Source organism: Osmerus mordax, chromosome 2, assembly GCF_038355195.1.
Source record: "Osmerus mordax isolate fOsmMor3 chromosome 2, fOsmMor3.pri, whole genome shotgun sequence".
NCBI classification, from domain to species: domain Eukaryota; kingdom Metazoa; phylum Chordata; class Actinopteri; order Osmeriformes; family Osmeridae; genus Osmerus; species Osmerus mordax.
Window position 1 is genome coordinate 21,119,054 of NC_090051.1, and position 13,665 is coordinate 21,132,718.

Below are 13,665 nucleotides of genomic sequence, written 5' to 3' on the forward strand. Positions count from 1 at the left end.
TGAGCAAACACTGGGGCGAGCAGAGAACAAAGACCCAAGGAGTGGTGTGTGTGTAGGTGTGTGTGTGTGTGTGTGTGTGTGTAGGTGTGAGTGTAGGTGTGTGTGTAGGTGTGTGTGTGTGTAGGTGTGGGTGTAGGTGTGGGTGTGTGTGTAGGCGTGGGTGTGTGTGTAGGTGTGTGTGTGTAGGTGTGTGTGTGGGTGTGTGTGTAGGTGTGGGTGGTGTGTGGCTGAGAAAGGGAGTTTTCTAAGTGTTAGGCGATAAGAGTGATTCGAGTTTACGGGTGAATGTGAGACGTGAAGTGAATTTGGCGCGTGCATGTGCACGGGAGCATTCTTCCACAAACACTCACTGAAGTACGACCTCTTCCAAAGAGGGGGATATCAATCCCAGTTGGGAGAGCGAGCACTCGATAAGTAATTAATTAAAGAGTGTTTAATCCTGATTTCTGCTTTTAATCAGTCTGGCCCGCATCAATGGGATATCTGAACCAGCCAATTGGATTAGCTCTGCTGGTGTTGCGGAGGGTGCCTCGCTCGGATAGAAGCTTCTATAGGAGTCTTCCCTAAGGACAACACCCAAACAACTGTGCATTAGTGTTTTGATACGTGGGCCTCTCAAATCCTGCATCAGAATAACGGATTGAGAGACATGGTAATCAGTCTGTCATGAAGCTAAAAGCGACAAATACTTCATTGTTCCACAGTTGATTGTTATTGCATGTGTGTTTGTGTGTGTTTGTGTGTGTGTGTGTGTGTTTGCCTGCTCGGTTAGATGCTGCCTATGCCCAACTGTATCTGCACGAGTGTGTGTGTGTGTGTACTGGCATCTTCCAGTGTGTGTCTGTGTGTGTGTGTGTGTGTGTACTGGTATCTTCCAGTGTGTGTGTGTGTGTGTGTGTGTGTGTGTGTGTGTGTGTGTGTGTGTGTGTGTGTGTGTACTGGCATCTTCCTGTGTGTGTGTGTGTGTGTGTGTGTACTGGCATCTTCCAGTGTGTGTGTGTGTGTGTGTGTGTGTGTACTGGTATCTTCCTGTGTGTGCGTAAGCGTGCGCGTTGTCCTCCCTAACATACTCTGAAAGCGGCCGGCCACAATGGTGCTCCAGTTCAGAGCAGATGAGGGTGATGTGATCGTTAGGGGCAGCATGGCCTGCAGCAGAGAACTTAGTGAGGGAGATGATTACATGAGCCAAAGAGGGAGGGGAGGGAGGACGGGGAGAGGGGAGGGGTAGAGAAGAGAGAGAGAGAGAGAGAGAGAAAGGGAGAGAGCGGGAGAGGGGAGGGGTAGCACAGAGAGAGAGAGAGGGGGGACAGAGAGGCAGAGAGAGAGAGAGAGAGAGAGAGAGAGAGAGAGAGGAAAAGAGGGCAGAGAGAGAGAAAGAGAAAGGAGGGTGTGGGGAGAGACAAGAGTAAGGGAAATTCCAGATTTTAATCACCTTTCTTGTCAGTCAAAATACACAAAATAGGAGCGTCTGACCCGTGATTGTTTGTCAGCAGTTGGCACGCTCTGTGGGAATTCCTCCTGTTAAGTTCGACTTCAGTTTTCTACTGGAACTCCCAACCCTTCGGCAACACCGCAACGTCTGAATCAGTATCACATTCAGAATTGTGTTTATTCGCCAAGTAAGTGTGTTCACAAGCAAGGAATTTGCTGTGGTGGGAAGGTGCATCCTGTTAATATATAATAAACATATTGAATCTTAACATCTTAAAGTGAGTGTGCTTATCCTTAAATATAAATAGAAACATGTACAACAAAATACTGACAAACAAACTTGCATGTCAACCTAACCTGCCAACTCAGCGTGTCGTTAGAAGACACCCGAGTCAGTAAGTAACAAAATGCTCAAACACCATAACCCAACCATCACCTTGGGAGATTGATACGACATTGAGAGCCGTTGGGTTGCGGGGCGCTAGGGGGGTGAGGGGGGTCAGGGCGATGGTACATGTGGTGACCCCGCTTTGCCATGGCCGGTTCCCCGGGGTCCTGAGAGGAAGGCCAGTCTTCTGTCTCAGACAATTAGGGCACAGGCCTGTGACTGGCGCTAACCAGCCTACGACCCCAGCGCCTCGGCGACGGCTTGGTTCTCCGTGGCAACCGGGAGAGGGGGCAATTAAGGCGGCGTTTAGATCATAGCCGCATCTGTCTCTCCGTCTCTCCGTCTCTCACTCCTGCATTCTCTCGCTCTATTTCCGAATTTTTGTCCCCGCTTTGCCTCCGAGTTGTGTATTAATTATGCACACTTGCACACACACACACACACACACACACACACACACACACACACACACACACACACACACACACACACACACATAGAGGGCTGTTGTTAGCGGCAGTTATATTAGCGGAGTGGAGAAATTGAGTTAAGCGCTCCAAAGTCTTTATCTGTCTCGTCTCCACAGACGGACAATTGAAAGCCGTTTGTTTAAGAAGGACGTTCTCCTGTTCCCTGATCGGGTAAGCAGGTACTAACAGAGTGTCAGAGGTTTACGATGATGAGGGTGTTTGAAGTGTTTCGGTCGCGAGGTGAGAGGACTCTGGAGCAGCGTGTGCCTGACAGATCGGAGTGGAGGTTTTGATGTCGGCGCAGGTGTTAATTCAGGAGGTGGTTCTCTCGCGCAAACGCAAACAAGGCCTCAAAGTCAAGACACTGCTGCACTCCTTTACCGTTTGTGTGCACGGTCTTGTTAGCGTGTGTATGAGGAGTGTGCCATCTGTGTGGGTGTGTGTGTGTGTACGTGCGTGTGTGTAACCAACATTGGTCATGGGAGTGCTTGAGTTGTCACTATTCAGTAGGGAGGTTCTTTGTCATTGTCAGTTGTGTGATTGCTCTCCCACGGTTCTCTGTGTGTGTGTGTGTGTGTGTGTACGTGTGCGCGGTTGTGGTGACTTTGTGGCTGGCCACGGTTTTAAGAGAGAACTTTTAAGATGTCTTCTGAACAGGGCTAACCCCATCTTAAACATGTGCTGGGAGCTAAACCTGAGAGACTTAGCATGTTAAAATGGCTTCTGCAATCCACAAGGACATTTGAGTGAATGCGGCCCAAAGGAGAAGTGACACGTCACTTACGAAAAGCTCTCTCTCTCTCTCTCTCTCTCTCTCTCTCTCTCTCTCTCTCTCTCTCTCTCTCTCTCTCTCTCTCTCTCTCTCTCTCTCTCTCTCTCTCTCTCTCTCTCTCTCTCTCTCTCTCACCCCCTCCCTCTCATCCCCCTCCCTTCCCACCATAGTTTTTTTCTCCTTTGTGGGTTAGGTCGATCAACTTCTCTCTCTCGCTCTCTCCCTCTCTTTCTCTCTGGAATTGGATGGAATAATCTCTCATTCCCACTCTCCCTCTATCTCTCCTTCTCTCCCTCTCTCCATCTTTCTTTCTCCGTCTGTCTGTCGCTCTTAGTGAGTCTTATCAGAACGCTGTAAGGCAGTGGCAGTAGGAGAGTAAATCCATTTGTGAGGGACCATGTATGAGCCTAGTCTATCCTCCCCAACACTCCTTCTGTATGGGGGATTAGCTGCTAGCCCGTGGCAGCTAACAGCCAGCTACTCCAACCGACCGGCAAGTGAGCTATCCAGTCATCCCGACACGCAAGTCTGCCAACAAGCTAGCCAGCAAGTAAGCAAGCCAGCCAGCCTAGCCAGAAATACAGCCAGCCGGCAAGCCAGGCAGCAAGCCTGCCGGACAGCTAGCCAGATATCCAGCCAGCTAGCCTTAGCAGAGTAAACAATCCCATTCTTGTTAGAAACCAGGTCAGGCCTGGAAGGCTCTGAGTCTGGCTCCAGCATTAGGATGTGAGTTTTTAAAGAAGCAGAAAGTATGTTTACCCCTCAGAGAACGTTCGACAGCCGGTTCGGAGGTTTCTGAGTTAAATAGGTTTTGATAGGCGTGGGGAGCGTTTGAGCCGACTGGAGACCAGGGTGGAGGACATGGAGGGTCATGTTTTATTAGGTTTGGGTGGGTGTCGATGTGGTGTTTAGTGGTTTTACAGGACAACAGAGGAAGGGAGGACAGACGCAGGATGGAGATGCTGCATCAGAGAGCGGACATGACCTACATATAGCTTCTGTTTGGTCCCCAACCTCAACCCTGAACTTTGACCCGCTAATACGAATGGTCCAGCATGGGCTCATGTGCACTCATTCAGACACACACACACACACAAAATGCGTGTCATAATAAGAGGGAAAAAGATGGGATAGTATTGAAATGTTAGGTTAGTGAGTAATGCTAACAGGTTTATTGAATACACACACACACAAAGCCACACACACACACACACACACACACACACACACACACACACACAGCCACACAGAAGCACAAGCTTTTAAGAAGCTTTGCACATAATGTGCTTGTCGTCCTCCACGAAAAAGCCATAGGTCAGCTTGAGAGACTGAGGGAAAGAGGAGGGGAGAGAGAGGGAGGGGAAGAGGAGGGGAGAGAGAGGGAGGGGAAGAGGAGGGGAGAGAGAGGGAGGGGAGAGAGAGGGAGGGGAAGAGGAGGGGAAGAGGAGGGGAGAGAGAGGGAGGGGAAGAGGAGGGGAGAGAGAGGGAGGGGAAGAGGAGGGGAGAGAGGGAGGGCAAGAGGAGGGGAGAGGGAGCGGGGGAAACAGTGCTCGTTAACATGCTCTTTATGTCCGTCCCTATCAACATCTCTCCGGAGCGAGAGGCTCAGGATCAAAATGATTAGCAGTCGAGGAAAAAAGGAGACAGGGAAATCAAGAGAAGACCAGAGCTGCGAAGCGGGATTCTGAAGCACCTGCTTTATGTCATCCCCTTCCGGTGGATGAAAAAAGAGTTGGGCGAGAGGGCGAGTGGGAGAGGGGGAGGAGGGTGGGCAGAGGGTGACGGGTCCGTAGTGGCCGGCAGAGGGGGAGGGGAAGAGGAAGGGAGGAGAAGGGGTGGTGGTGGTGGTGGGTGTTCAGGCTTCGAGGCGCCTGTCCCCCCTGTGTAGGAAAAAGGGGAGAGGAAGGGAGAGCGGTTGAGACTGAGAGAGAGGGAGGTGGTGAGAGACAGAGAGAGAAAGAGGGAGGGAGGCTAGGGTAGAGAGGGAGGCTGGGGGCTAGGGGAGGGAGGGAGGCTGGGGGCTAGGGGAGGGAGGGAGGCTGGGGGCTAGGGGAGGGAGGGAGGCTGGGAGCTAGGGGAGGGAGGGAGGCTGGGGGCTAGGGGAGGGAGGGAGGGGGGGCAGAGTGAATGTGGCCAAGCTGGCAGGAGGCCAAGCCAGCTAAGCCCCTGGCAACTCGTTAGCCTCTATGTTACTGACCTGATAGACCAGGAGGCCCCCCATGCCACCCCACCCTGCCACGCCTCTCTGTCTGCAGTACCCGCTACCACCTCAGGGGGCAGTGTTGAGTCTGGGGCTGGTGCATGGGGAGAAACAGGGTGGTCCTCTTCACTAGATGTAGACCTTCAGTGTGTGTAGCTCTATTTGAGTCTGCCAGTAGCACGTGTATGGAGTTCATTAAGGCAAGCTGTTTGTATTTGATAGTTGTACACTGTTTGTGGCCTAACATCTGTGCATGTTGTTGCTAACTCTTTAAATCTTTATTTGTTTTTTTTTTCTTTGGTTTTAAAGGCTCCGTCACATCTGTTTAGAGGGTTAGTTTGTTCCTCTGTCTTGTGTTGGTGGGGATACACAGCCCCTCTGCTCCCCCTACAACATCTGCTCTGAGCCCACAGACAAACTGTTTAGAGCTGCTCCCAGATCATTTCAAGGGGTCGCTGAAATATTCATCACCTCCTACCTCACACCACACGAGAAACAAAAAAGAAAGCGTGTTTTTAGTCAACTCAATTTACAGGCTTTTTTGAAGGGGTTTTCCTCTGCTTCATCTGTCGTTTACTGCCTTTTATTTTACCACCTGGCATCAGGTTTAGGTTTGAGACTGCAGCTCGTTTAAGAGCTTTTTCAATCAGGCAGCTGATTCTTTAATAACAACCCCAGCGCTCTCTGGAGGGTAGCTGGCGCTAATGTTCGATAAGCCTCCTTAGAATTTCCTGTGGCTCTGCCAAGATGGCCGCCCATTGTTTCTGCCCATTGTCTCTGTGTCTTCCCCTGCTCCCTCATTTCTCCATAACTGCCGTTTCCACCGAGCCACTCAGCCCAGTTAGAGATATTACAGACACAATTACTCAAGCTAATTGACTTCAGGGACGTGAAATATTTGCCCCTATCTGGAATGGGTGCGGTGACAAGCCTGGATGAACGTGACTTGTTAACAGGAGGAAACGGCTCAGCCACTCGCATGTTTAATCCTTCTCTAGTCTCAATTATGTCCTTTAAAAGGAAAAAAATTAGATTTTGTCAGGATGGAGGGAAAAAACGGGCATAACTGTGCATGTGGTCGCACGGACCTCTGTGGTGTTGGGTGTGTTGTTAGCATTGGGGCTAACGCTAACCTCGTTTTTGTGTATTTCCTTATTTCCTTCTTCTTCTCTTGTAGCTACATCCAATGGCACCATGGAAGGCATTGACAGCCAGGAAGGGGGAGTGTGCAAGACCAAGTCTATGAAGATAATCATGAAAGTGGGACAAAGTGAGTATTGTATTTATAACAGATTCCTTCGGTGGGTGCTTTTGTGAGCCCTGATTGGTACACAGCCTTGAAACCATAGGCAACCATAGAACATTATATCATGTGGAATACTGAACACCTCTTTGTTCTAGGCCCATATAAGGTATTGAAGGGTTACCAGGCATTTAGCTCCATAGTCTGCTTAACACCCAGGGCAGGGTCTTTTCCAGATGTAATCCTGTAGAACTGTAATGGATACACACACACACATACAGATACACACACACACTGCATCTGTCCTCCATAGTGATGGTGCCTAGCCCCCGCTGGTAATTAATGACCATGATTATTCATAAATCAGTTACTCTCTACCCAATGGGGTAATTTCCTGAGGTCGCTCTCGTCGACGCACCCGCCTCCACACCACAGAGAGGCTCTGAAGGTCAGGGAATTAATCAGGAATGCTTTCATTAAGAGCAAGCCGTGTGAGGCACATACTCTTTCACACCAAATGGATTCGAGCAGGCCTCCTCACAGCCCCAGACAAACACCACACCCATGCAGTCACTGTCAGTCTCCCGCGTGTCTGATGCATCTTTTCTCCCCCCGCTTCCAGATCCCTCTGATCCTACTTCCCCCAAAGACTACCCCACCAGCTATCCCCCCAAGCACCCAGAAGTGGGCAAAGAGTCCAACAAACCAAACGAAGTTCTGGAGAAGTCAGGTAAGAGTGTTCATAGCCAGCCGCAATCTCTCAGGGACATAGAGCACAGAGAGGTCTGTGTGTGTCTGTGTGTGTGCGTGCGTGTCCCCGCGTTCGCTAAGCCTTTGTAAGAACAGGAAGGAAAGGTCAGCAATTCGTTGGCCCATAATTGAAAGTTGCCCATAAAACTGATAAGCATCTATAGGTTCTCCAGCGCTACAACGCCCCACTGTGGTCCCAGCTCTCCTCCGCCTCCCTCCCTCCCGCCCCCCACCCACCTGCGGTGACATTTTGAGGTAAAACTATCCAATCGGCGTCCGCCATCTTTTAACGGTAACTGCTCCTCGCACAGACGTGCACTTGTTCTCCCCGTGCGCACATTCTCAAACCAGACCGTTCTTATCGGAGCTATTAAATTGCAGTTAAAAATCTCCAGCCCCGCAATTTCCGCATCGAACTTTCTGCTTTTAGAGGAGGAAGCAAAAGAAAGAAAAAAAACAAGAGATGGAACAAACCAAAACAGTGACCTATTTAAACTGGCACGGTGGCGAGGGCTTTTTGTCGAGACCCGAGCTTCTATTTTCATTCTCAAATCCCTCTGACAACGGGCGCGCCGTCCTGCCAGCTAGCCACTCAAATCCACGCTGGCACATCCACCCTGCCGACCTCAGCATCTTCTCCCTCTCTTCTCCTTTTTTTCACCTCATCCCTCCATCTTGGCGTGGAGTGAGAGCATATGGGCGTTGGGAGTGGTAGGAGCTGGGCGTGTGAGGCAGCGGTAATCCCCATGTACAACAGGGACAGGGTGCTAGAGTTGGGCCTTCTGCCATCTTCCAAGCCTTCCACTCCTCATAGCATCAACACCAGCAGGCCCTGCAGGGGATTCTGGCCAGCCAGACAGGGAGACACAGTAATCCCTCCTGCCCAGAGAATAGCTCTGTATCCTGGGGGAAGAGGAGACAGACTTGCCTTTAACAACTCAATGTGGACCAGAGAGTTAGTGCTCTCAAGTCTCAAGTGTGTGTGTGTGTGGGGGGGGGGGACTATCCCAATCACAGCTTTGCTTTTATAATCAACTTTTCTTGTGTTGTAAAAGTCCCCATTTTAACGTATTTATTTGTAAATTTTCAATACATGTTTCGTGTTCAAGTTATTCAAATATCAAGGAGCTGTTATGTCAGAAGTACTCTTGCCATCTTGGTTATGTGACACCGCTGTGGTCTACTCTCAAAGTCAAGGTGACCACCAGCTGAATGTGAATAGCTATATGGAGAGACGAGGGCTTGACCTTAAATAAAAAGCTCACTGAAAGCAGCTTTCAATCCCAGTATTGTACTTTCCTCTCCTCGCCTCACACCTTCACAACGGAAAGATCAAAAGACTGTGTTGTACGAGGCAAAGAGTCCGTACGGGCACGATAGCGGGGTGATTGAAATGAAAGGAGAAAGCTGGGACGTTTGAAGCTCTCCTTCAAACGTCATCTTACAATTGTACACGGATGACCTTTTCATTGTATTTCATGGATGTTCATTCTGTGAAAAACAAAACAAAACAAAAACAGTTTTTGACATGCTGTATCACTCACTCTCTCTCTCTTCTTCTCCCCACCTGTCTTCCTCTCAGGCCACTCGTACCACCCAGAAGGCGAGGAGAACGGTGCCGGCGCGGGCGGCAAGTCGTCCAGCGTGGTGGGCTCCGAGGTGGCCCTCTTCGCCTGCATCGCGTCGGGCAGCGTCATCTTCATCATCATCATCATCATGCTGGTCCTGCTGCTGCTCAAGTACCGGCGGCGGCACAGGAAGCACTCGCCGCAGCACGCCACCACGCTGTCCCTCAGCACGCTGGCCACGCCCAAGAGGGGCGGCGGCGCGGGCGGGAACAACAACGGCTCGGAGCCCAGCGACATCATCATCCCGCTCAGGACTGCGGACAGCGTGTTCTGCCCGCACTACGAGAAGGTGAGCGGGGACTACGGGCACCCCGTGTACATCGTCCAGGAGATGCCCCCTCAGAGCCCGGCCAACATCTACTACAAAGTCTGAATCGGGACCTCCACGACATGCCACCGCCCCCCCCAGCCCACCCCCAACCCACTGACCCCCCCTCTCCCCTTTCCGGAAAAGAAAACACTAAGTCCCTCCCCTCCCACCCACCTTCCCCACACACACTTTGGCAGGGCGGGTTTGGTTCAGCCCGCTACGCGGACGCACGTGAATCGTTCTCTCACTCCATCTCGCTCGACCTCTCCTCCTCCCTCCCTCGTTTTTGCCCGCCGTCTTTTTTTTTGGTCAACCTCCTGCAGAGATGTTGCTATTCTGGTTCTTCTTGTTATTGTCGCTGAGTGGGAGGGGGAGGCTTGGGGTGGAGGTGGAGATGGGGAGGCTGGAGAGCAAGCTGCTGATCTCTGGAGAGAGGCGGGCGGGTTCGGATCCCTCTCCTCTGTCCTGCTTTTCTCTTCTTTCTTCTCGGCGCTGAGATGGACGCTGGGGTCTCGGAGGTGGCCGGAGCGTTTGGACGTACGGACGAGTCGCTCGCCCGCGCGCTTCGGAGTGGATGACAAAAGCGGACAGATGTGCCGATTTTCGTGGGAGAGGCAAAGAGGAGGGATAGAAGTTCATCCTTTCTTTCTTAACTCCCCCCCCCCCCTCAGAAGAGGAGAGACTGCTGCTTGGAAAGAGCGAGAGACACAAAGAGAGGAGGGAAAGACGAGAGGAGAGAGCGGAGGAGGGAACGAGCGGAACTGTGAACGTTGGTCCCTTTGGTCGCCCGGGGCCACCAGGTGCATTATGGTCCAGAAGCGGAATAGAGATTCTGATATCTCCACTCTGAGACTTCCCTGACTGATTCATGGACATTACTCACTCCCCCTGTCACTTACACTCTCACACTCAAACACACACACACACACACACACACACATACTCATTGTGAACTGTGTGGATCATCTTGCATACAACCCCGTCGTTCCTCATTGCCCAACCTGCTTTTCAGTTTTAGCATAACAGTTCACACAGTTGTTACTTGAACGTTTGAAAAAAAAAAAAAATATGATTCCTTTTTTTTGGTGGTATTTTTGACACGTTGTAAGTTTGTTTAATCATTCGTTTCTGTTTTTTCATTCCTGGTATTGTTCACTCACACAGAAGACGTTGTTTAGTGTCGTGGTATCGTCCGAGCTTTGTCGTGCTGGTGCATGTGACGACCCACGTAATAAACACACACTGCATCCCATTGGCTTGGAGAGGTGAGAAGCAGAGAGAGAAAGAGGTCAGGGATTGGACAGGGAAGGAGGGGAGAATTTGTGCGGCCCTCTGCAGGACATTCACCCCTCGGTCGGGGATCCCGGCTGCCAAGGTGGCTTCTGGGTAGGGTGGAGGATCTTCATGAACATTTTAAAGCAGCACTTTTTATGTCCTCGACTCCTCCACCCAGCCGCCCAACCATGGAGTTGGAGGCAAAATATGTAGATAAGTAAAAGGTTGTAACTGTAGAGTTAAAGGGGTTGGCTTGAGTGTAACACAAATAGGAGGCTTTTCAGATGAAGGGGTGTTGGCAAATGGGGGCAATAAGGAATTCTTGTTGGCTTTACTACCATTTCAGCGACACAGAGAGACGTCGAGTTCAGCCGCTCTGGTCTAGGGTGTAGCATAGCCACAGGATGGAGCCGTTCTTGGTACTGTGGCTCCCAGAAGGGTCGACGCGGCAGCACCCCCGGAGGTCGGAGGTCAGGCGGACCAGTGCTCTCCTGCTCACGTTTAAAAAGCACAGGGACTTCAACACACTTTGTTGCCGTTACTTGGTCTTCATTAGCATTTCCGTATCGTGATTTTTTTTCCCATTCTTTTTTTCCATTAATTTTTTTGTTTGTTTTAAATCAAAATAGATGTACATTTAAAGGAGGACATTAAAACACAAAAACTAAAAAAAAACTACTAAAAAAAACAACAGAAAAACCAGAATTTATTTATGATAGCCACATAGAGCACAGGTGTAGTCAGGCGGTATTGAGAAGTAATGTTAATATATTATGGTATAAGTGCACATTATGCAAGCTAGGTTTTCAATTATTCAATATCTGTTTGGATCCATAATGTCCCACATATTCCCACCCCAAACGGCTGCCTTTTTCCATATACACAGGGCTAGGAGCCTGGGAAGGGGAAGTGGAGAGGGAGGGCAATCTGGACGTACGCCCAAGGGAGTGGACTTTATCTGACCCAAAATAACTCAGATGGGTGGACCGGGTAGACCACCAATGTTCCCCACACTTGCTCACTGTAGCATCTCCCAAAGGATGATGGGAAGATTCCCACGATGACCCTGTTACCCCTCCCCTATCGCCACGTGGTCATGTTTTATCTGTGTGTGTGTGCGTGTGTGTTTGTGTGTGTGTGAGAGTACCTCCGCTTGAAACAGTCCAGTGGATGACAGATTTTTTTTGTTATTTCACTCCCATTATAAACATTGGCTTAAGATAATGAAAACCCGATTGTGACTTAGGCCATGCCCAAACATGTATCATTACTGACATTTTCATTTGTTCATTAAGAATATCAAATTTCACCGAAAAGCCAAGCCTTGATCTGAGGTTTGTGCCTCTAAGAGGCTACAAAATCTGCAAATATGCAATTTTTATTTATTTTTTTAACAATTGAGAAAAAACCTACACCTATAGGAAGTGTTCTTAACCACTGAAAGATGTAACAACAAACAAAACAATTCATAAATAGCAACGAAAGTCACACGAGCCTGCTGTTCAGTTTTTTTTTATGGTAGTATTATTTTAACATTCTTTTCTTTACTATATGCCGTAGTTCAAGGTAAACTGTGAAAAATGAAACCAATTGAAAGTTTTAAAAAAATGCGCCTGGGCGGTTATTTAAGAAAAAGTGAAAAAACCACACCAGAGAACACAAACCAATTGCTGTTTAGTTGCTGTCTGACTGCGGCAGAATATGACAATCTTAGTTTCTTTCAATCTGATGTTCCTATCCTAGCCAGAAACTAATGCTCTCCCATGGTTGCTATGGTTTCTGTCTTGATCAAACGGAAAATGGGAATCTTGTGAGAACGTTAACATGCCGGCTAGGAAAAGTACTTCAGGCTACTGTAAAATGCCTTGCTCGTATGGTCAGCCCTTGGTCACCTGACTCAGTAATTTTGCACCGTTCTTCTGTAGGTAAGAAACTGTAAATACATTAATGTTTGTATTGTATATGGATCCTGGGTTGTTACGATAGCCTTATTCACCTTTTTAGGAAAGTAAATGGAAAACGATACCGAAAAAATTGAATACACTTCAGTAAAGCCCGAGCATACAACTTTTTTTGGTAAATAGCTTGTGTACATATTGACCAGAACCCAATAAAACATTTTTTTATAAACTCTTAAAGTAAGATGTTTTGTATAAAATTTGAATTTTTTGCTATGTATTTTAGCTAGCGCTCGTTGGAAAGCTCGTGTCCTCCCACTCCCTCCCCTTTTGCACTGTTTCCATGGAAATTTGGTTTTAAAAAGAAATTTGAGAGGAAAAAGTTGCCAAACCGACTGCTGCATATTTGTGCCATAAGTGTGTACCATAAATATTTATTGAATTAGTTTGTTCTGTTTTTGATTTGACTCCTGTCCAGTTTGTAAGTAACACAGTATTATGATTGCGTTGTTTGTCTTTCCTGGTTTCTTTAGTCTGTTATGGTTTCCAGGTGGCTGTTGCCCCTCCCTTTGCAGTTTGAGAAGGCCAGGGCATGATACGGTTAAAACATTCAAAAACAAAATAAACGAAAGTGAGGAAAAATGACACACATTCCACCAGTCTGTTACGAACTGAAAATGTTTTTCAATAAAATGTTTTTCCTATGGACATGCCGTCTGTGTTGTTTTGAGCTCAAATTAATGTTAGTCTACATCTTTGCCAAAAAATACCAAATGAGAATTGATGTCAGGGAACATTTCGGTTCTGAGACAAACTGGGGCAGGTCAGAGTGTACTGCACTTATAAATGCTAGCTTCATTCCACGTGTATGAAAAAAAAATATGGATACAAAAAGTGACATAACTTCACTCTATAAGCAGTTATTGTATCCTGGGTTCCAGTCAGTATATTAATACATCTTCCTATCCACAATGTGGCGTGGCTCTATATGTCAGTAGCGTGTCTAGCGAAGGTGTGGTCTCAGTACAGGGTGGTCCATTGTGCTGTGGCCAGGGCTGATGATGTCACGGCCAGGGTGGTGATTAAGGGGCCCTCGCTCCTCTCAGTGGGGGACCCAGGCTCTCTGGATACAGTCCAGCAGGAGAGCTTCAGTCTTCCAGCCTTTAGCACCGGCCAAGTCTGGCCCAGGCCTGCCACAGGCCCCGTCCTGGCTCCAGAGGACTCCAGTAGCCACCCTGCTCTCCAGCCATGTCTCAAAGCTGCTCAGGGCTGGCGGGGGAGGCTGGTTAGTGCCTGAGAC

General features: G+C 48.9%; 1 protein-coding gene across 1 annotated transcript; it reads left to right on the top strand.

The window, feature by feature from the left end:
- The first annotated feature begins 6,444 nt into the window (after nucleotides 1–6,444).
- efnb2a (ephrin-B2a) lies at nucleotides 6,445–13,073 on the top strand. The gene is made up of 3 exons (XM_067228226.1): nucleotides 6,445–6,531; nucleotides 7,127–7,234; nucleotides 8,837–13,073. Exons 1-3 carry the CDS (start codon nucleotides 6,456–6,458, stop codon nucleotides 9,253–9,255), a joined length of 603 nt encoding a protein of 200 aa, XP_067084327.1. The 5' UTR covers nucleotides 6,445–6,455; the 3' UTR covers nucleotides 9,256–13,073.
- The last annotated feature ends 592 nt before the right edge of the window (nucleotides 13,074–13,665 follow it).